The sequence below is a fragment of the Epinephelus lanceolatus genome, chromosome 8 (assembly GCF_041903045.1).
Source record: "Epinephelus lanceolatus isolate andai-2023 chromosome 8, ASM4190304v1, whole genome shotgun sequence".
NCBI lineage: Eukaryota > Metazoa > Chordata > Actinopteri > Perciformes > Serranidae > Epinephelus > Epinephelus lanceolatus.
Genome location: NC_135741.1, coordinates 1,627,871 through 1,650,868, shown reverse-complemented (window position 1 = coordinate 1,650,868; position 22,998 = coordinate 1,627,871). Strand labels below are relative to the sequence as shown.

At 41.9% G+C, this 22,998-nt stretch overlaps 2 protein-coding genes across 3 annotated transcripts; one reads left to right on the top strand and one right to left on the bottom strand.

Moving 5' to 3' along the window:
* Window positions 1-10,301, bottom strand: cxxc1a (CXXC finger protein 1a). The gene is made up of 14 exons (XM_033629662.2): window positions 10,103-10,301; window positions 7,482-7,678; window positions 7,282-7,382; window positions 6,852-6,973; window positions 6,516-6,671; window positions 3,945-4,124; window positions 3,763-3,864; window positions 3,490-3,689; window positions 3,195-3,402; window positions 2,982-3,092; window positions 2,224-2,273; window positions 2,010-2,106; window positions 1,677-1,829; window positions 1-1,358 (listed from the first exon to the last, which is right to left on the bottom strand). The coding sequence occupies exons 1-14, from the start codon at window positions 10,103-10,105 to the stop codon at window positions 1,212-1,214; spliced, it is 1,827 nt and encodes a 608-aa protein (XP_033485553.2). The 5' UTR covers window positions 10,106-10,301; the 3' UTR covers window positions 1-1,211.
* A 2,700-nt stretch (window positions 10,302-13,001) lies between these two features.
* Window positions 13,002-18,742, top strand: LOC117258620 (uncharacterized). Of its 2 annotated transcripts, none has more exons than XM_078169694.1 (5): window positions 13,002-13,204; window positions 14,215-14,342; window positions 14,932-15,078; window positions 15,149-15,382; window positions 16,652-18,742. In XM_078169694.1, exons 1-5 carry the CDS (start codon window positions 13,041-13,043, stop codon window positions 16,924-16,926), a joined length of 948 nt encoding a protein of 315 aa, XP_078025820.1. In that variant the 5' UTR covers window positions 13,002-13,040; the 3' UTR covers window positions 16,927-18,742. The 2 variants fall into 2 exon arrangements, with proteins under 2 accessions (XP_078025820.1, XP_033485554.2); XM_033629663.2 differs by having other exon boundaries at window positions 13,009-13,204; window positions 14,211-14,342.
* The last annotated feature ends 4,256 nt before the right edge of the window (window positions 18,743-22,998 follow it).

Here is a 22,998-nt window from a genome sequence, read left to right as displayed (position 1 = left end):
TAATAAAACATCAGTTTTTAATGAAACATCAATTTGAATACAACGACATGAACAAACAAACAAACAGTTTCTACAAACAGTAAAAAACAACATGAACAAATAATAAAAAATATGTAGCAGAACACTGAGATATAAAATGAGACAACAAAACCATCAGGATAAAAAACTAAACATATTAAAGTTTTAGCTGCATGTTGTTGTTTTCTTATTACACATTAAAAACAACACTAGTGTTGAATACTAAATAAATATATTATCATATGAATGAATACAGGAAATATAAAATGTTATTAATATAAAAATGATGACATGTTATTTGCCCAGCTGCTCTTCACAATAAAAGAGTTTGTTTGTTTGAAATTTAAGATTAAAAAAACTTTATGATGAAAAATTAAAAACTGTTCAGCTTCAGATCTGAGTTGTTTTTATTAATGTATTTACTATTCTTTATCATGATGTTCTGTAATGACGCTGTCTGTCACTGGAGTCCATCTGTCTGCAAGAAGCTCTTATTGTGAAAGGATTTTTTCATACATAAGTTTTAAACCCGTATTGCATCATATAAACATCACAGATTCTGTCTGTATTCATTCATGTGATCATATATTTCATAATGCCTTAAACTTTTAGAGAATAGTAAAGGAGAGTGGTTTACGTCTCCATAGCAACCGTGGTAGTGTAGTACTGTTGGAATAAAACCATATAAAAACATCAAGGATCAATACTGTTATTAATGATGTCATCAGATTCACCACAGAGAAACAGTCTCATAATCACAATAAACAATCTCATGACTGTGAGACTTCAGAATGATGTCACCTTTATCTTGTCATTAACAGACCCTTATGATGATAATTATGAATTATTTTCTTGTAATCAGTAAAATAACGCCCGGTGATTTCAGGTTCTGTCACATGATGACCAGATCTCGTCTTGTAAACCTTTTCATGACCTCACTGAGACAAAGATTTCAGAATTTAGAACTAAACAGTCTCAAAGTTCTGATAGTTCTGATGTAATTATGAGACGCGGCGGTCATGTTTGTTTCTGTGGTGAACGTGTTGAGCATGTTGTTGGTCTGAGAACTGAAACATTCAAACACACTTAAAATGGAAAGACTTTAAATCCCTTCATGGTGACTGTTCCTCCACCTGTCTGTGTGTATGTATCTACCTGTCCACCTGTCTGTCTCTACCTGTCCACCTGTCTGTCTACCTGTCCTTAGCAGAGCGCAGGTCTGTTGTGATCGGGTCGTGTTGGATGGTCTGGTGCAGCATCAGAGCCAGTAAACCAGCTCGATTCGTCATCGCCGTCCTCAAGTTCCTCTCCTGCTCAAAAAGCTCGTCCAGTTTGTACCACTGAGACAGAGACGGAGACGGAGACGGAGACAGAGACAGAGAGGATGATGGTCTGCACTCCAGTCATTGCTGGGTGTTAATTAAAGCTATTGTTAATAACCTTTTGTAGTTAAGTGAGGACAGAATGTTTGACAGTGAATAAAGTTTTCTGTAGTTCTGTTAACGACTGGACTGTCTCAAGATCAAATAAAGTTTTGCTGATGCTGAATAAAGTTTTGTATTTCTGTCAATCACTAAAAATCTTGAGGTCAACTAAAGTTTTTTTTAACAAATAAAGTTTTGTTGACATAGAATTAAGTTTTTCGTAGTTCTGTTTACCACTCGGACTCTCTCGAGGTCGACCTCGGCGCGGCGCAGTTTCTCCCAGCAGTAGTGTTTGTTACACTTCCTCTTCGACAGTCGGCAGAACTCTCCTGTCGGCTCAAACACGTCTTTCACCAGAGGACAACCACAAACCTCATCTGCTGGGACCTGACAGACAGACAGGTAGACAGACAGACAGACAGACAGGGACATGGACACTTGATATAAAAAGAGTTTACATCAGAGGTTCAAGACCTTTTTGCGCTGTGGACCATTTTCACATTACTACATTTGTTGTATTCTATATTGTTCTCTCTCTGCGATGTTCTCTGGTTGTATGTTTTGTACCTTTGGATCTCTGGAGTGTTCTGGACACAGGACCTGCAGCCGCTTACAGTACGTCTTACTCTGAGGGTTATACACATCACAGAACAACCGGGTCGCCCTGAAACACAGACAGACACTTCAGAGACAGACAGGTCCTACTGTGACAGCATTAAACTCCTGAAAAGACAGACAGATAAACAGACAGATGGACAGACAGACAGACAGATGATCTTACCCCTCTATTCGTGTTGGGTACATGGAACCAAACGATGTCTGACTCTCGTACTGTTGAAGAGACAGACAGAGAGTTGTGATTGGATTTCACGAATTATTTAGAAACAATCAAAACTAAATATCTGTGATACTTAGTCTGAGTATTATGGGATATCTGTGCTGCATATGACATATTCAACCAAACGAATATTAACAGCACTGATGACAAACACTGGTTTGGACTAAAAACACATCTGAGCGAACAACACAGACATGAGGAGTTCCTCAAGGCTCCGCCCTCGGTCCTCTTCTATTCTGGCTCCCTACAATCACTGAGTAACACCACATTAAACTGTGTCCAGCGACGTAGTGCTGTTTGTTTTAACTTTTTAACTTCCTGTCTGGTACAGTCACTAAACTGTATCTATAAGAATAAACTCTCTGGGACTGTGTCAATGGTCAGTAAAACATCAGGTCCCAAAAACGCGACCAACTCTTTACAGAGCAGACGAGGAAGAAAGTGAAGAGTATCTTAGCCGATAGCTCCCGTCCTCTCTTCAGCTGGTTTGAGCTCTTGAGCTCCAGGAGGCGCTGTAGAGTAAAAATGTATTCAAAAAGTTCTTCATCCCAAACGTCATCTATACAGAACTGCACCCCTGAACCTTAATGTCCACATGAGTTATTATCAACCTCTACCTGACAAACACCTGGACAGGAAGTGGCTGTTTGGTTTTACTCTACTGTCTCTGGTGTCGTCCTGGTGAAGACAGACACACTGACCTTAGCGTAGCATCTCTCCATGTGTCTCAGCGCCACCTTCGGGTTCACGGGATGACTGCAGGAGACACAGAAGATCTGAAGGTCTGTGTCGTCGCCGTCACCTTCAGTCACCTACAGACAGACAGACAGAGGGACAGACAGACGGACAGAGAAAGACGCATCAAAGAAGAGATAAATCAAACTGAAAGCTAACTGTCTGTCTGTCCATCTCACCTCCTCGTGATGTTGGACTTGCTGCTGCTTGGCGTTGGCGATGATGCCTTCGAGTTCGTGGAAGCGTTTCTCCATCAGCGTGAGGCGGAGCCTCGCTGCCTGCTGCTCCTTCCTGATTCGCTCCAGCTGTCTCCGCCCCATCTCCTCAGCAACGCATGGACTCTGCTGCCACTGCTGGATCCTCTGAGGCAGGATCTCGTAGATACGACTGACAGAGAGAGACGTGTTTACTTGTTTGTGTGGATGTTGTTGACTTGTTTGTGTTGTTGCTGTTGTTGTGGTTGTTGTGACTCACTTGGCGGCGAGCTTCATGCCGCAGTCATCAGAACAGTACTTGGAGTTGGTTCTTGCTGGTTGGACACATCCTGGTCCCAGACACTGCCTCAGAGCCGTGCCCACATCCTTGACCCCGCCCCCTCCACCTCGCTCCCTGTGACGCTGCTTTGTTTTGTGACGGCGAGGCTTCACCTCCTCTTTAGGAACAGACACAGACTTCTACAGAGGAGCACAGGTGTGTTAGTGACATCATCAGTGACATCTTCAATCAGTCGGTTTACACCATCCTCACCTTCTTCTCCGGCTTCTTCTCCCGTCTCTTGACATGTTTCACCTTCACTGCCTTCTTCCTCAGAGAGTCCAACTGAGCGTCCTCTTCCTCGCTGCACCACACCTGCAACAGGAAGACGCATCACACCACAGAAAGTTCCTGTTCTTGCAGCTGATTGGTCAGAAACAGTCGCACACACTGACCAGGTCTCTGAATCCAGCAGCTTTGTACTGCTCATACAGCTCCAGCTCGCTCTCACTGAAGATCTCCTCTTCATCCTCATCCTCCTCTTCCTCTGTCTGATGCCCCACCCCTCTACGCGACAGGCCCCGCCCTCTGCCACCGCTCCGACTCATCTCCTCGTCTTTGACACGAAGCATCTTCTGCTCAATAAACCAACAACAACATCATCATCATCATCATCAGTGAGTCGTTAACAGGTGTGGAGAAAATAATGATCAATAAATCTTTATTACTTATAGAACATCTGATCATCCCAGTGGCCACTTTATTAGGAACACCTGTACAGTCTGATGGAGTCTGTTTCAACAGCTCTGTTTATGACTCTGAGTTATAGGCGGAGCTCTGAGTGACAGGTGGAGCTCTGGTGGACGGACTGTGACTCACAGGGTTCAGCAGCTGATTATAAAACAGACCTGCTGATGAACATGTAGACGCCAGTCTGCGGTGACGTTCACACACGTCACTGATAAACCAGAGAACTAAACAGTGCCGTCATGATGAACACACTCTGTGCGTCTTTAAGAAAACTAAGATTCATCCCAGTCATCCCACTTTTTTTCTATCCGCTAATCTGACAGAGCAGAGGACTCTGGGAGAAAAGAAGAGGAGGCGTGTCCTTTACTGAGGACTGGTGTAACGGGGGAATGTGAGGTGCTGTCCTGTTCCTGCTGTGGATCACTGCTATACGCCGCTCAGAGGCGGCTGCACAGCGAAGTTGCTGCCTGTGTTCTGCAGGAGTGACCATGCCATCATCTTTGAAGTCAAGATACAGTGGTGGAAAAAAGTTTTCGGACACCCCATGCATTTGTGAAATATTGCATTAAGAATCACTCTTAGGTCTTCAAGTGCAATTTCTTTTAGTACAGTCACAGCCAAAATACTAAATAAATCCTAAAAAAGCCATTAAAAACTTAAAATTGATTGGTTCCATAAAAATACATAAGAAATTTTGAGTATTGGGTCATTTTGGTACCAGTGATGAAGGTCGTTCTTTTTATTAAAAGACACAATTTTTGTTGCCAAGCTTCGTGTCTACATAAAGCCAGCACATTTGAAAGTTCTTCAGACACAAAAATGGCTACAACAAGGAACCTAACGCAGGAAACACGCCTGAAGATAAAGATTCTCAGCCAGGAAGGGTACAGCTGCCGCCAGATAGCCAGGAAGTGCAGATGCAGTCCTTCAGCAGTTGGATACACTCTGCAGAAATACAGACGAACCAACAGCTTGGAAGACAAACCAAGATCTGGGCGTCCAAGGGTTTCTTCAGCAAGAAATGACCGCATCCTGATCCGCATGTGCAGGCAAAACCGCTGAATGACATCACAGGAGCTTCAGCAGCAGTGGTCAAACCAAACTGGTGTCCAGTGTTCCACCCGCACTGTACGTGGCCGACTTTTAGATCATGGTTTAAGGTCCTACAAGGCTATCAAGAAGCCCCTGATCAATGAGAGACAGAGGTTAGCCCGGCGTCGTTGGACCCAGGCATACAAGAACTGGACAGCCAGGAATTGGAAGAAGATTTTGTGGTCAGATGAGTCCAGTTTCCAGCTTTATCTTCCTCCTACTAATGTGAGGGTACGCAGAAGGCCGGGCGAAGCATTATCTCCAGCATGTACAGTACCTACTGTCAAGCATGGTGGAGGCAGTATCATGGTTTGGGGATGCATGAGTGCTGCTGGTGTTGGTCATCTCACTGTCTGTGATGGCACATTGAACTCTACCAAGTATTGTACCATTCTCGAAACCCACATGCTCCCTTCTGCGCGTGCACTGTTCCGTCGAGGTAAAAACTGGATGTTTCAACAAGATAATGGCCCTTGCCACACATCCAAGGCCAGTAGAACTTGGCTGCAGGAGCACAGTATCCAGGTCTTAGAGTGGCCAGCTCAATCCCCGGACATGAGCCCCATTGAAAATCTGTGGTGGATTATCAAAAGGTCTGTTTCAAAGCATAAACCAAAGAATTTAGAAGAATTAAAAGCAGTAATTCAAGAAGAATGGGACAAGATTACCCCTCAACAGTGTGAAAGGCTCGTGGGGAACATGCCAGCCAGATTAGAGCTCTACTACGTGCCAATGGCAGGACTACTAAATATTAATTTGATGATGTGATGGTTTATTCATTTTTTGTTCAGTTTTGAACACATTCTCTGTTATTTGTTGACTTTGATACCGACAATGTTGAGAACTGACATATTGAAACTGTCAAGAATTTAGTTTTGTTAGTTTTTCTTCTAAACAATAAACAAAAAAATATAATTTGTATTTGCTTGTATCTGTCCAATGCAGCCACACCTTTTGAAACACAAAAAAGATTTTTCCACAAATATTTCATGATAATATTTGAGATTGTGTAAAATTTTAAGGGTGTCCGAAAACTTTTTTCCACCACTGTATGTAAGAGATGGAGTCAATCAGAATCTGGAGCACGTTTCAGGACACAACCGTTGACATCACCAATGACATCATCACTGAATCTGTGGCTACTGAACCCCCCTTTATCCCTGTGTCACAGCGTGCGGACTCACCCGGGCTCGGACCTCACACTGCCGCAGACGACACTTCTGTCGGATTTTGTTTGGACCTCCAAACTTCTTCATGTCTTTACAGAAGTCACACTGAGCGCAGTCCTCCGTCCTCAGGCAGGCGTCACACTCCCCGCACATCCGGGCTGAACGCTTGATCTGAAACACACACAGACAGGTGTCGGAAAAAAGTATCTGTGAAAATATCAGAATAAATATCAGAGAAAATATGAAAATATGAAAAAAAAAATCTGAGAAAATATTTCAGTTAAAATATATCAGTCTAGTTGCCAGGTTACCTGTGAGCCCCGCCCCCTGTCAGTCTAGTTGCCAGGTTACCTGTGAGCCCCGCCTCCTGTCAGTCTTGGGCTGAGGGGTGGAGCTCCCGTCTCCATCAGGTTCTGACTCTTTCTCCTCCTTCTTCTTCAGACGGTATTTAATCTCCAGAGACGAGTCTTTGTCTGCAGGGACACAACACAGCTAACAGCTAACACTCAGCTAACACATGGCTAACAGCTTACACATGGCTAACAGCTAACACATGGCTAACAGCTTACACATGGCTAACATATGGCTAACAGCTAACACATGGCTAACAGCTAACACTCAGCTAACATATGGCTAACAGCTAACATATGGCTAACAGCTAACATATGGCTAACAGCTAACACATGGCTAACAGCTAACATATGGCTAACACATGGCTAACAGCTAACAGTTATAGTATTTCTCTGCATGAACACTGTGTGACATGTGATCAGACACTGACCTCTGCAGGACGGACAGTACCACACTCTGATGGCTTTAGCTGCTTTTTCTGAAACTCCGATACAGTCTCCATGAAACCACTCGGTACAGTTGTCACACCCTCTGACAGACAGACAGGCAGACAGACAGACAGACAGACAGGTTAGTGTTGATGGCTGTGTGTTGACTCTCTGACTCTCAGATGAATGTGAGGTTTCTTACATCATGAAACAGTTGATGTCTGGTTTCCTGCACACACAGTAAACGGGACATTTGGGCGTCTCCATGGCAACCTTTTCTTCTCCTCCCTCTTCACCTTCCTCTCCACCCTCTCCTTCCTCTCCTCTTTCTCCTCCTCCACCTCCCTCCTCCTCCTCCTCCTCCTGTGGACCTCGCTCTGCTCCTGCAGCCTCCTCCGACTGAGATGCAACAAATAAACAAACAAACAAACAAACACAAACATGAAAACACCTTCAGACTCGTTCTCTTTTATTAAACATAAAACATAAAACACAGGACAGAGTCGTGTGGATTTATATTTTTATTCCTGGTCAACACAATTGTTTGTAATTGTACCGTTAACTATTAATGTGCCTATCATCATCCTGTTGGGTTGTTAGATTCAAACTTAATCTTAAACCACACGTCACATATCATATATTAAAAATGAATGTAGGTTTATTTGATCATATTTCATTGTATAGTTTATCATTTATTGATGATGTTTTTTTTTTTAATATATTTTTTTGGACAGTTTTGCCTTTAATTGATAGGAAAGTCAAGTGTGAAAGGGAGAGAGAGAGAGGGAGTGACATGCAGCAAAGGGCCACAGGCTGGATTCGAACCCAGGCCACTGCGGCAACAGCCTTGTACATGGGGCGCCTGCTCTACCACTAAGCCACCGACGCCCCAGTGATTTTTCTTTAAAATAAAGTTTTAGACTGATAGTGGTTAGGGACTGTTTGTTATGCATGGGGGGGGGGGGGGGGGGTCATGTCAAATAATTTTTAAGCACTGAGGAGGGACTTATGTTTTTATCTTGGTTTCAGGGAGGAGCATACAGATTCAAGTGGTTGTGTTTTGTATTTATTTTTCCGCCCATTTTTAAAAGACAAAAAGCAGGTTTGAAAGGCATTTTTTTCTGCAAAGATCTTCCCTTAAAATTTTTTATTTAAAAATCTTTCATAAAAACTGCAGGTGCTCTTTGGTCCTCGCGGAGGAAGCATAATGAGGAAGTGGAAGAAAATCCCAGTGAGGACACCAATATCAAAAATGTATATATACATGCAGTGTGTTTTCTTTGAAAGTCTTTGATGATATTTTTTTCTCGTTAAAAATTTTGGCAATTTTTGTTTGTTTAAAAATTGCTTTTTTGTTGTTAAAATTTTTTTAGCCATTTTTTCCCAAAAAAGTTTTTTTTCTAAATATCACCAAAATGACCATTTATCAGTTCCCTGGAAATCCAGAGTTCTCGCGAGAGCACAATTTGAATTTGCTCAGCGAGTCACTCTGGCAATCAGTAATGATGCTCATTACCCATGCCGTTGGAGCCGAGCTGCACCAATCACATCGGTGTATCTGATATAGGCGGGCCAGAGGCGAGCTAAACAGATGACGACAGCGCAGCGACGACGAAGTCCGGAATCAGTCAGTAAACATTGCAAGATGGCTACGGATGAACACCAGTTGTTTGAAACGGCTTTGGCCGCTACAATGAACGAGTTAGACTTGGCTTTTTCTCTAAAAGAGGAACAGAAGACGGCGCTCGAATCTTTCCTTTGCAAGAAGGACGTTTTTGCTGTTTTGCCGACCGGATACGGCAAGAGTCTAATCTACCAGTTAGCTCCACTGGTAGCTAAGCGTATGCGTCACCCCGTGTGTTGTTCTGATTGGTCGCAGTGTTATCCAATTGCGTGCAGTGATATTTACAAATGCATGCTTGGTGCCGCCCCTCGAGTTGGGCCATTTGCATTACTCATGGCCAGACCCTAAATCTTTCTAGATTTGGGTCTGGATTTCCAGGCTAGTGTATCAGCCAGAAACTGTAAAAACTGAAATTATGGTTGGACCTTCAAATTTCCTGCGGTCCCTGGACACATCACGCGTGATGAACACATCCATCAGAAAAACAAAAAACAAACCATAAACACATCTGATCTTAAAATATTGATATTTCATTAAAATCACTTTATTCTACGTCTCATTTGAAGTTTGTCCAAAAAAAAAAACAGACTTTTTCCATCTCCTGGATTTCACCTTCAACCTTTAACTTTCAAACATCAAAGTTTTAAAAATCTAATAACTCATTTATGGAGGAGGGAGGGTGATGGAGTTTCCTCCACTCACTCGGGGAGGGTCAAAAACTCAGCCCCCCGCCCTCTGTAAGTAAAGAACAGTCCCTAACTGAAAGAAGTCTAACTTATTTGGTAAATTTAATTAATTAATTTATTTATTTATTTATTCCATGGAGCTCCGGGACATGGACACTCTGCAAACCTTATAAATAAAGACAAGAAGCATAAATAAACAAACTGTGCTCAGTCCGCATCAGTCCGGATCTACATTATAAACCAGAGTGAAGGTGGACTCTACTGACCGACTTGTTCACTGTGTGTGTTTAGAAAAAAGAGAGAACAGGAGGATTTCACGGTTTGTCAGTTTTTCATATTCTGCGGTAATTTCTGCTCCGCGTGTTTAAACCTAAACTCGGTCCCTTTCCCACTGAGTCCTGACTTGATGTGATGCTGCGGGTTATTAACCTGAGTCCAGCTGCTGCTGCTGCTCTTCTCCTCCATCAATGAAAACATCTGTCTGTGAAGAGGAAGATGAGGATGAAGACTCACCATGATGAAGCTGCTGCTGCTTCAGACACAGCAGAAGAAGAAACAGTCCTCCAGGTGAACCCTCTCCACACCTCCGTTTATATTTCACTCATCTTTCACTCTGAACACAATCTGTACAAATCTCTTTGTTTCTGCTCCCTCCTCCTCCTCCTCCTCCTCTTCTTCTCCTCCTCCTTCATCTCATTCTTCTTCTTCTTCTGTAGGCCAAGTAAAGCTGCAGCTGTGACAGAGCAGCCGCTGCAGCAGCGACACCTGCAGGACGGAGACAATATTACATCCGGAATATTACATCAATAAATACAAAATAACTAAATAATTATACATAATCAACACACACAAAAAATATATAAAATATTTTATTAAATAAATAAACACAAAAATAAATATATATAATAAACACAAAAATATCTAATTACAAATAATAATGATACACAAATAAAGATAAAAATATAAATAACTTAATAATCACTAAATAAATAAGTATAAATACAAAAATAACTAAATAATTATAAATACGTAAATAAACACTATATATATATATATATATATATATATACATATATATATATATATATATATATATACACACACACATATATATACAGTACAGGCCAAAAGTTTGGACACACCTTCTCATTCAATGCGTTTTCTTTATTTTCATGACTATTTACATTGTAGATTCTCACTGAAGGCATCAAAACTATGAATGAACACATGTGGAGTTATGTACTTAACAAAAAAAGGTGAAATAACTGAAAACATGTTTTATATTCTAGTTTCTTCAAAATAGCCACCCTTTGCTCTGATTACTGCTTTGCACACTCTTGGCATTCTCTCCATGAGCTTCAAGAGGTAGTCACCTGAAATGGTTTTCCAACAGTCTTGAAGGAGTTCCCAGAGGTGTTTAGCACTTGTTGGCCCCTTTGCCTTCACTCTGCGGTCCAGCTCACCCCAAACCATCTCGATTGGGTTCAGGTCCGGTGACTGTGGAGGCCAGGTCATCTGCCGCAGCACTCCATCACTCTCCTTCTTGGTCAAATAGCCCTTACACAGCCTGGAGGTGTGTTTGGGGTCATTGTCCTGTTGAAAAATAAATGATCGTCCAACTAAACGCAAACCGGATGGGATGGCATGTCGCTGCAGGATGCTGTGGTAGCCATGCTGGTTCAGTGTGCCTTCAATTTTGAATAAATCCCCAACAGTGTCACCAGCAAAACACCCCCACACCATCACACCTCCTCCTCCATGCTTCACAGTGGGAACCAGGCATGTGGAATCCATCCGTTCACCTTTTCTGCGTCTCACAAAGACACGGCGGTTGGAACCAAAGATCTCAAATTTGGACTCATCAGACCAAAGCACAGATTTCCACTGGTCTAATGTCCATTCCTTGTGTTTCTTGGCCCAAACAAATCTCTTCTGCTTGTTGCCTCTCCTTAGCAGTGGTTTCCTAGCAGCTATTTGACCATGAAGGCCTGATTGGCGCAGTCTCCTCTTAACAGTTGTTCTAGAGATGGGTCTGCTGCTAGAACTCTGTGTGGCATTCATCTGGTCTCTGATCTGAGCTGCTGTTAACTTGCCATTTCTGAGGCTGGTGACTCGGATGAACTTATCCTCAGAAGCAGAGGTGACTCTTGGTCTTCCTTTCCTGGGTCGGTCCTCATGTGTGCCAGTTTGGTTGTAGCGCTTGATGGTTTTTGCGACTCCACTTGGGGACACATTTAAAGTTTTTGCAATTTTCCGGACTGACTGACCTTCATTTCTTAAAGTAATGATGGCCACTGGTTTTTCTTTAGTTAGCTGATTGGTTCTTGCCATAATATGAATTTTAACAGTTGTCCAATAGGGCTGTCGGCTGTGTATTAACCTGACTTCTGCACAACACAACTGATGGTCCCAACCCCATTGATAAAGCAAGAAATTCCACTAATTAACCCTGATAAGGCACACCTGTGAAGTGGAAACCATTTCAGGTGACTACCTCTTGAAGCTCATGGAGAGAATGCCAAGAGTGTGCAAAGCAGTAATCAGAGCAAAGGGTGGCTATTTTGAAGAAACTAGAATATAAAACATGTTTTCAGTTATTTCACCTTTTTTTGTTAAGTACATAACTCCACATGTGTTCATTCATAGTTTTGATGCCTTCAGTGAGAATCTACAATGTAAATAGTCATGAAAATAAAGAAAACGCATTGAATGAGAAGGTGTGTCCAAACTTTTGGCCTGTACTGTACATATATATATATATATATATAGTACATACACAAACAAATTGAAAATAATAAATAAATATCCAAACATAAATAAATATGACAATAAAATAAATATGGCTATGAGAAGAATCCTGAAATAAATACATGAGGCTATTTATACATAAATAGAAAGACTTCCTTGAGCTACATGTTTATATTTATATATAATTTGACTTGTTTTTATTGTGTTTTTTGTACTGATGCTTTTCTATGTCTTATTTGAAGAACAGTTTAATGACTGAAAACAAGTCAGTAAAATAAGAAAATGAATGAATGTGTAAATGTTTATGGTCTCAGCACAGGAACATGGATTCTGTAAATAAAACAGATGTAACACATGAACTATCAGTGTACACTGTTGTGACAGGCTGTAACATGGAGTACAGTGTGTAGTTGTGTGTGTTGTCCAGCAGGCGGCAGCACTGAGGTACTTTTACTCTGTTACTGCAGTAACGTTACTCATTCTGCTCTGTGAGAGTCCCGTTCTGTCCTACAGTCAAGAGTTCTTGTTATCATCAATTATTACTGATGATTTTCATGTGACAGCAGGTGGAGCTCATCTCTACTTTATGTTCTGTAGTGTGTGTGTGTGTGTGTGTGTGTGTGTGTGAGTGAGTGAGTGAGTGAGAGAGGGAGGGAGGCGGTCACACGCATGCGCGCGCTCCGGACACAGCGGCGAATTGTTTATGGAGAAACGTGACGAGAAAAGTTTCAAAGCAGAAACTGAAGAGAGAGAGACAGAGAGGAAGAAAGAAAGAAAGAAAGAAAGAAAGAAAGACAGAAAGAAAGAAAGAAAGAAAGAAAGAAAGAAAGAAAGAAAGAAGAGGAGGAGGAGGAGGACTGTGTGCAGGTGGGACAGACTTTATTTTTCACTCTGATGATATTTATCAAAACTAGTTTGTGTCTCATAAACAGAAAACTGATCCTCAGAGTGTCTCTGTGTGTTTCTCTCAGTATCAGTTCAGATTTATTGATCGTTTCCTGTTTACATGTCTGACCTTATTGATCATATTTATTGTTTATATAGAGTTATATATGTTTACTCTCTGAATGAAAACAGTTTGAACTTCTTATCTCAACATTTCAGACACTCAGAGTTTCTCATGATAACTGAAAGCTCATAATAATAAAAACAATAATGAAGACAATGAGAAAGAACAAAATATAAAGAGTGAAACTATCTGAGACTAATAAATATGTATTAATAAAACCATGAGACAGATTTGTTTAAACCAATAAAGTGACAGCTTTAACAGTTTAATATGAACTTGATTTCTGCAACAGATGAGACACAACAGAAAGATGATCATATTATTATATATTATTATAGAGATGATTTTATTTCTTTACCATTTTATTTTACAACACTTTGTATTTTTGAAAATTTGTTCATATTTAAATGTTTAATTTTTCTGCACTTTTATTCATTTATTTATTCAGTCGTTCATTGAAGCATTTTGAACTGCATTTAATTTCTGTTGGTCAATGAATACATCTCATTATCAACAATATTATTATTATTATTATTGTTGTTGTTGTTGTATTATTTATTATTAGTAGTAATAGTTTAATTGTTATTATTGTTTTTGTAATTATTGTTGTTGTTACTGATCATCATTGTATTTACAATAACAATAATTATTGTTACTATTTTATCATTATCATTATTATTGTTATTGTTGCTGTTATTTATTAGTATTGTTGCATTTATTATAATCAAAATATTTATTTATCATTAGTAGCATTTTTATTATTATTATGGTTGTTGTTGTTGATGATGATGATGATGATGTTTGTAAATAAACGGGTCACATCAGTCACAAAATGTAATTGTTGTTGATGATGTCATCACGTAGGCAGGATGGATGTGATGTCACACTGCACTGGCTCTGAAATCACAGAGGGCGGAGCCAACAAGAACCCGGTCCAATCAGAATGCATCTCGAGCCAGCCGACAGCCAATGGGACGCTCCCGCATCTCAACACAGGTGAGACAAAATCGATGAACCGCACCTTTCACTTGCTGTGTGATTTTTATGACATCACTTGACAACATCAGAGGCTTCGTCTCACACCTGAACGTCCACATCCTCTCTGGACCAGAGGAGGATGCTGAGAGACCACTTCCTGTTTCAGGAAGTCTCTGTGGGACACAGGAGGTATTTTTACCCTGAGCTCATACTGACAGGCCGACTTCCTCACAGCTCCGAGACATGAGAGGCCGAAAATCACAGAAAAGATTCATCAGAGAGTCAAAAACCTCACAGATCAACACTGTGTGAAATACTGATTATAGATCATCAAACTTCTGATCAAACATGTCGTCAGACTGAAAAACTGTAACTTGTGTGTGTGTTCCATCATGTATTGAAGGTGACCTTTGACCTGACGACTGCAGACTGACTGCAAGAAACGCAACACACACACACACACACACACACACACACACACTGATAAACACTGTAACAGTGTGTGTGATGTAATGAGTGTGTGTGTGTGTCACCCTCACCTGGCTGGACGCTCACCTGTGGCTCGGGAACTCTTCGTACTGATGCCCGTGTTTCTGTGATGTTTTAGATCCCGCCCCTGCAGAGGAAGCCCCGCCCCCACTCTCTGACAGGACAGAGGACAGTGGTGATGACTCTGTAACGGACAGCTCCCCCACTGATGATGTCTCTCGCCTCCTGCCCGCCCAGCCTGCCTCCACACTCCGAAAACAGAAAGGTAACTGCTGAACACCTGAGTGTGACGTCACCTCTGATGTCACCTCTGATGTCATCTCTCTGTTCCTCAGGTGTGGACATGTCGTCAGTGTCTCCTCCTCCCATCTGTGCTCCTCCATCTTCCTCCCTCACCTCTCCTCCTCCTCCTCCTCATCAGTCATCCACCTGTAACAGAAACAGCTGCAACCTTCATCATCATCATCATCATCACGGACACAGAACCAATCAGAAGCGTCTCTCCTCCACTAAGAGCCACGCCTCCATTAAGACGGACGCCGCCCACATTAAGGAGGTCGCTGGAGATGGTGAGCCAATCAGCAGTTTGTCCTGATGTCCTGACTTCCTGTCGCTACAGGAAACATCACGTTACTAACATGGATTACTGAGGCTGGATGATATAAACAGGGATACTCGACTCGACTCGACTGGTCTATACGCAACTAGACTAATCTCTGCCTGACTTGACTCGACTTGCCTCTTCCTCTCTCAACGCGACTCTGCCTCACTCGACCTGACTCATCTAAAGTCTGCCTGACTAGACTCGACTGAATTCTATTTGACTCGACTCCACTCAACTCGACTTGACTAGAATCTTCCTGACTCAACTCGATTCAATCTGACTCTGCCTCACTGGACTCTACCTGACTTGACTCAACTCTACTCACCTCCACTCTATCTGACTTGATTCAACTCAACTCAACTCGACTTTTTGTGTTGCCCTCCCACTTCCTGTACACGTTGGCAAATACTGACGAGGCCGACTGGAGCTGAACAGACTCGTTCATGTACCGGAGTCAGACTGTAGACTCACTGCTGGTTAGCCTGTTAGCTTGTTAGCCTATTAGCTTGTTAGTCTGTTAGCTTGTTAGCCAGCTAGCCTGTTAGCTTGTTAGCCTGTGGATATTCTTCCTACAGAGTTCAGACTCTGTTGCATGCTGGTTGACAGAAACAATTTACTGTCTGTTAATTTAACGGTAGTTTTGAGTTTTAACTGAAACACGTCGATCATCTGCAGGTTGTTTCTTTTTCCTGTTTCCATCACGATACAACAAACAGCTGGGACATTATTTAAACACGCACACGTTTGAGTCTGACAGGAAGCAGAAAACTGAACACACTCCCACCTCACTGTTTATCAGCAGAACACCCTCAGCATGGAGCCACGCTTATCTCTGCTGCACACACACACACACACACACACACACACACACACACACACACACTGATAACACCTCCCACCATCAGTTGGTCTGGTTTCTACCAGCCAACACCCAAACAGGACTGAGACTGACCGTCTGTCCTCAGATCAGTGACAGTCTGTGAGACGAGACATTGACTCATTGATTTATGACCTGTTAATAACTGTTGGTATCAAAATGCCAATTTACTCTTATAGTGGAGGACGTCATCCCTCTGCTGTCTGATTGTCTCTGTTGCATTCACTGTCTTGATTGTCTCTGTTGTGTTCACTGTCATGATTGTCTCTGTTGCGTTCACTGTCCTGATTGTCTCTGTTGCGTTCACTGTCCTGACTGTCTCTGTTGCATTCACTGTCCTTCTCTCTGTCTTCACAGACTGTTGCGCTCACTGTCTCCTGGCATGTCTCTTCTGTGAGCTGCTGTCCATGTGTTCGGCTCTGGGGGAGTGTCTGGCGTGTGGAGTGGGCGAAGCCGGGTGTTGTGAAGCTGCGGGTGGCTGCTGCTGCTGTGTGGAGGTGGCAGGAGAGGCGGCCTGTACGGAGGAGGCATGTCAGGCCGTGTTGGATTGTGGGATACTGGAGGACTGCTGTGGCTCGTCCGACTGCCTGGAGATCTGTCTGGAGTGTTGCTCCATCTGCTTCCCCACATAGAGCAGCCAATCAGAGAGGGGTCACAAGATGATGTCACAGACTCTGTTGCCTGGAGACGGAGCAGCTTCGTCCTGGAAAGACAAAACTTTATTGTCCATGTTTGAAAGAAGTCAGAATCTTTTTTATCTTTATTTGTTTCAATGATGAACAAATGACACAAAGACTGAACTCAGATCAGCTGATCACGTTTTGTTGCTGTGTAATGTGCTTTCTCACGGTGCGTTCACACCAAACACAAAGTTTTCACGCGACATAACCACAAACAAAGCCAACGCTAAAGGTCCTGACGCACCGAGCAGACAGTTGGCTGTTGCCCAATGATTGACTCGGCTCTACCTGACTCCACTAAATTCTACCCGTCTCGACTCAACTCTAATCAGTCAAACTTTGTGTGACTCGACTCGACTCTACCTGAGTCAACTTGACAATTAACAATGAGCCGGCAGTCGGCGGTCCCTCAGTGTTGGGCCGTCGGTGAGCATTTGTTGCCCTAGTCTTAGCGTGTCCTTCACCGTTGGCCCGAGTCGACCCTTGTTGGCTTTAGTGACCGATTCAGCATGTTGTGTCTGTGACAGCAGAGCTCATCAAGTGAATGAAATCACTCTGATTGGCAGCTCAGCTCAGCTCATGAGAAGAGAAAGTGAGGAAAGTAAACAAACAGCTAAAGTCCAGAGGGCGTGAGACCAAATCAAACTTGTTACAGAAGGGGTGCGTTCGGGATTACTCACGCCGAGTGTTGGAGTGCACTCTGCTTCCTTTAAGGCCAGGACTTGGTCTGATGTAATTGTGACACATGTTCAGACCTGCACTGACGATGATTTTATACTTAATTTTTATTATGAATTTTTTGTCTAGTTATTTTATTAACTTATTACAGTATATTACTTAATTGTTTGACTTCATGATCTATGGATACACTGCTGCTTGGTTTTTAACTGTGTCTTGTAAAGTGTTCTTAAGCACATTGAAAGGTGCTTATGAATAAAATGTTTTATCATTATTATTATTATTATTATTATTATTATTAGAGCCTCTGTGATCACTGTGTTCACGTCTCTTGATTCCAGCTGTCAGCTGTACTTTTAGCTATAAAGCAAGTTAGCACTAGCTTTAACGTTAGCTGCCTTCCACAGTTAGCACAGCTGTGAAGGTTGAATATTTGTGTGCTGTAAAATACTCCAAAAAAACACCTTTATTCGTAACGCGAGACAAACGCTGGCACAACGTTTGGTGTGAACACACTTTCAGCTTTTTAACAGTCGTGTCAGTGTTCAGATTTCTGTCTCTGTTGGACAGACAGACGGACAGATGGACCGACGTTCAGGGAGCAGTGTTTCCTGTATGCAGAGAGGTGGAGGTCAGGGGTGGGGAACAGTTCACTTCCTGTCACACAGCAGCAGTTAATGTTCACTTTTTTAATAACATTCCTGCAAAGCGTTCAAGTGCCAGTGTTGTTGCAGTCCTGCATCAAACATCTGGATCACAAGAGCCTGAAACTTTGTTTAAATTTCATAACTGTGGTGTTCAGTGAAGCCAAGATGGAGGATGTCAGTCCGCCTGTCTGTCTCAGTGTCCACTGATCTGATGTCCTGATGTGAGACTCTAAACGAGACACATTCAGGTTTTCACACAGAATGTAAAAAAAATGTCACTTTGTTTTGTGGATCAACAAACTGTGAAAACTTTATAATTAAGTACAAATGAAATACTTAAGTATAAATAATAATCGCATGCTTCAGTAGAGGATGAGTTGTGATGATCACATGAACAGGTCTTTGTCACGTAGCTGTAAAAAATAAACACCTGAATGACGTAACAGCAATCTGGTGTTTGTGCGGCACCATGACTGAAGCTGTCCTGAGGTCAGAAACTAAACTTCATGTGTGTAAAATGACAGAGTGAGAATCTCTCTGTGTCCAAACTGATGTTTGTGTGTCTGTGATTGACAGCTCGGGAGGGGGCGGGATCCTGCAAGGACAGGAAGTGTGTGTTTGTTGAAACGATGTGCCAGGACGTCCAAACAGGAAACAGGAAATCACTGAAATGACAATGCCGTCTGACCTCTGACCCCCGGAACGCCTGACATCAAAGAGAGACAGCCACACACACACACACACACACACACACACACACACACACACACACACACACACCACATCTGAGTGTGCTCAGAAAGAGGCAAAATACTCAGAAACAAGAATCAAAATAATGAATCATTTAAATCAGGTTATAAACAGTTAAAGTCTTTAAACTGAACTCTGTAGTTTCAGGACGACCCAGGCGTGTTCATATGAGACAGTTTGATTGATTGTGATCAGGTAATGAAGATCTTTATCAGTTACTGCCACCTGGTGGTCGCACTGACAGCTGAGCCTGTTGTGAATGAACACTGTTTGTGTCTCTGTGTCAGTTTAATGTGAAGAAACTTTATGTCATATCAGAGATATTGGATGAAGGGAGATACCCAACTGTAGGCTTATCCAATATTAAGAAAACGGTTACTCTTCCTGTCTCCTAAGTGGGCGTGGTTAGCGCTCCCTCCAATCAGAGCCTGTTCTCCCTCACCCCCCCCCCCCCCCCCCTCCCCACCACAGTGTTGAACAGAGGCTCTGTGGATGTCTGTGTATGTGGATCGAGAAGCAGGTGGAATGAAAATACATTCTTCCTATTATTGCAGCCTATTGCTGCACAAAGTTTGGGCATTTTTTATTTATTATTAGCGGTAAATAACTGTTTGTAAACTAACTGTGATTTTACCGCCTGTTTATCAAGATCACGAGATCTCGCGAGAACTCGTTTTCTGAGACGGACAGGGCTCAAACAAAGTTAACTTTCTCTTGATCTGTGCGGATGAAAAATGCAGCTTTAATGTCAGAATATTGGGAAGATGTGTGGCTTGTGGAAAATGAACCCAATATTTACTTTAGTGACTAAAGAGCGAAAGAATTGACCATAAATTGTGATCACGTTCATTTTCCTCATTGACGACAATACATTCAGAGCTGCCGCAAGTCTCCTACGGGGGCGTGGCGCTGACGTCACTGAATCAGGAAGTGAGCTGAGTTGGGTATCTCGCTTAGGTCGTATTTAGGTCACAACACAGTTATTTTATTCACCTCAACCCCAGAGTGCGATATGTATATGTATATGTATATATATATATATACATATACATATATATATATATACACATATATATATATATATATATATCCATCGCACTATATATATACTATATATATATATAGATAGATAGATAGACTATACTGTATATACTGTATAAACACAATATACACAATACAAAACATAGTATAGCATATTAATAAATTTATTAATATATTTTAATAAAGAAAAAGCTTGATTGTTGATTGAGTTTATTTCTCACACACACTCTCTTTTATACCCACAGCCATCAGACTTAATAATTCTTTGTTAAATAGATGATCTTACAGACTTCTTTGAAATTTCCTTTGGGGATTAATAAAGTTCTTCTTATTCTTATTACACTGACTGCTGTGATCCCTCAAAAGTAGTAAAAAAAACATTTTCAATATTTACATAAACACTGAAATTAATTTTGGTATTGGTATTATAACTATGAAAATGGGACTGTGGTCAAGATAATTTGAAAAGAGATACAGAAGGATGAGCAGCAGGGGATATTTGCAGCACAGCTGGTGGAAAAGTGAATATGTGCACAAAGGTGCGCTATACATAATATGCTATACTATGTTTTGTATTGTGTATATTGTGTTTATACAGTAAATAAATACTGTATATATATATATATATATATATATATATATATATATATATACATACATATTATTTTATACAGTCTAGGATATACAGTACAGGCCAAAAGTTTGGACACACCTTCTCATTCAATGCGTTTTCTTTATTTTCATGACTATTTACATTGTAGATTCTCACTGAAGGCATCAAAACTATGAATGAACACATGTGGAGTTATGTACTTAACAAAAAAAGGTGAAATAACTGAAAACATGTTTTATATTCTAGTTTCTTCAAAATAGCCACCCTTTGCTCTGATTACTGCTTTGCACACTCTTGGCATTCTCTCCATGAGCTTCAAGAGGTAGTCACCTGAAATGGTTTTCCAACAGTCTTGAAGGAGTTCCCAGAGGTGTTTAGCACTTGTTGGCCCCTTTGCCTTCACTCTGCGGTCCAGCTCACCCCAAACCATCTGGATTGGGTTCAGGTCCGGTGACTGTGGAGGCCAGGTCATCTGCCGCAGCACTCCATCACTCTCCTTCTTGGTCAAATAGCCCTTACACAGCCTGGAGGTGTGTTTGGGGTCATTGTCCTGTTGAAAAATAAATGATCGTCCAACTAAACGCAAACCGGATGGGATGGCATGTCGCTGCAGGATGCTGTGGTAGCCATGCTGGTTCAGTGTGCCTTCAATTTTGAATAAATCCCCAACAGTGTCACCAGCAAAACACCCCCACACCATCACACCTCCTCCTCCATGCTTCACAGTGGGAACCAGGCATGTGGAATCCATCCGTTCACCTTTTCTGCGTCTCACAAAGACACGGCGGTTGGAACCAAAGATCTCAAATTTGGACTCATCAGACCAAAGCACAGATTTCCACTGGTCTAATGTCCATTCCTTGTGTTTCTTGGCCCAAACAAATCTCTTCTGCTTGTTGCCTCTCCTTAGCAGTGGTTTCCTAGCAGCTATTTGACCATGAAGGCCTGATTGGCGCAGTCTCCTCTTAACAGTTGTTCTAGAGATGGGTCTGCTGCTAGAACTCTGTGTGGCATTCATCTGGTCTCTGATCTGAGCTGCTGTTAACTTGCCATTTCTGAGGCTGGTGACTCGGATGAACTTATCCTCAGAAGCAGAGGTGACTCTTGGTCTTCCTTTCCTGGGTCAGTCCTCATGTGTGCCAGTTTGGTTGTAGCGCTTGATGGTTTTTGCTCCACTTGGGGACACATTTAAAGTTTTTGCAATTTTCCGGACTGACTGACCTTCATTTCTTAAAGTAATGATGGCCACTCGTTTTTCTTTAGTTAGCTGATTGGTTCTTGCCATAATATGAATTTTAACAGTTGTCCAATAGGGCTGTCGGCTGTGTATTAACCTGACTTCTGCACAACACAACTGATGGTCCCAACCCCATTGATAAAGCAAGAAATTCCACTAATTAACCCTGATAAGGCACACCTGTGAAGTGGAAACCATTTCAGGTGACTACCTCTTGAAGCTCATGGAGAGAATGCCAAGAGTGTGCAAAGCAGTAATCAGAGCAAAGGGTGGCTATTTTGAAGAAACTAGAATATAAAACATGTTTTCAGTTATTTCACCTTTTTTTGTTAAGTACATAACTCCACATGTGTTCATTCATAGTTTTGATGCCTTCAGTGAGAATCTACAATGTAAATAGTCATGAAAATAAAGAAAACGCATTGAATGAGAAGGTGTGTCCAAACTTTTGGCCTGTACTGTATATATACATATTATTTTATACAGTCTAGGATATATATATCCCACTCTGGGGTTGAGGTGAATAAAATAACTGTGTTGTGACCTAAATAACATGCTGTTGCTATCTGCAGAAAGTATTAAAGCATGAAATCCCGCATTTTTAATGTACGAAAGCATCCTGTATCATAACTACATGTGTGCCGTTTGTAACAAACCAAACCGCGTGAAAATCAGTTAAAAATTCAGTGAGTTATTCTATTTTACTTGTGCATACAGCTCCTTCCTCAATAGAAGTGAATGCATTGTGGAGGCGAAGCGAGACCCATCCAAGATGGCGGCCGGCGAGGACGTCGGCTCTGATAGGCAGCGGCAGTCAATGCGGCGTCTATGTATATACGTCTATGGCTTCATCCAGTTTCTCTGCTGTTATTATAGTATGATGTTTGTTGGTGGGCGGGGCTTAGCTGGAGGCAAAACAGTTCTCCACAGACATTAGCTAGCGCTAGCTAACAAGTTGTGTTGTCTTGTTTTAGACGATGGAGGAAGATGATGTGAGTGGTGCGTTCAGAAACACTCATTGTGAGTGTGGGAGCGCACTCTGACACAAACTGGAGCGT

What these genes read in the sequence shown, in the direction of transcription:
- cxxc1a (XM_033629662.2), bottom strand. An exon ending in AAGTCCAACATCACGAGGAG is followed by an intron (nt 3,093 to 3,194) that starts GTGAGATGGACA and finishes GTCTGTCTGTAG; the next exon opens with GTGACTGAAGGTGACGGCGA. An exon ending in AACACTCCAGAGATCCAAAG is followed by an intron (nt 1,830 to 2,009) that starts GTACAAAACATA and finishes TCTGTCTGTCAG; the next exon opens with GTCCCAGCAGATGAGGTTTG.
- LOC117258620 (XM_078169694.1), top strand. Translation starts at nt 13,041, where the DNA reads ATGGAGAAACGTGACGAGAAAAGTTTCAAAGCAGAAACTGAAGAGAGA. An exon ending in AGGAGGAGGACTGTGTGCAG is followed by an intron (nt 13,205 to 14,214) that starts GTGGGACAGACT and finishes TCACGTAGGCAG; the next exon opens with GATGGATGTGATGTCACACT. An exon ending in GCTCCCGCATCTCAACACAG is followed by an intron (nt 14,343 to 14,931) that starts GTGAGACAAAAT and finishes GTGATGTTTTAG; the next exon opens with ATCCCGCCCCTGCAGAGGAA.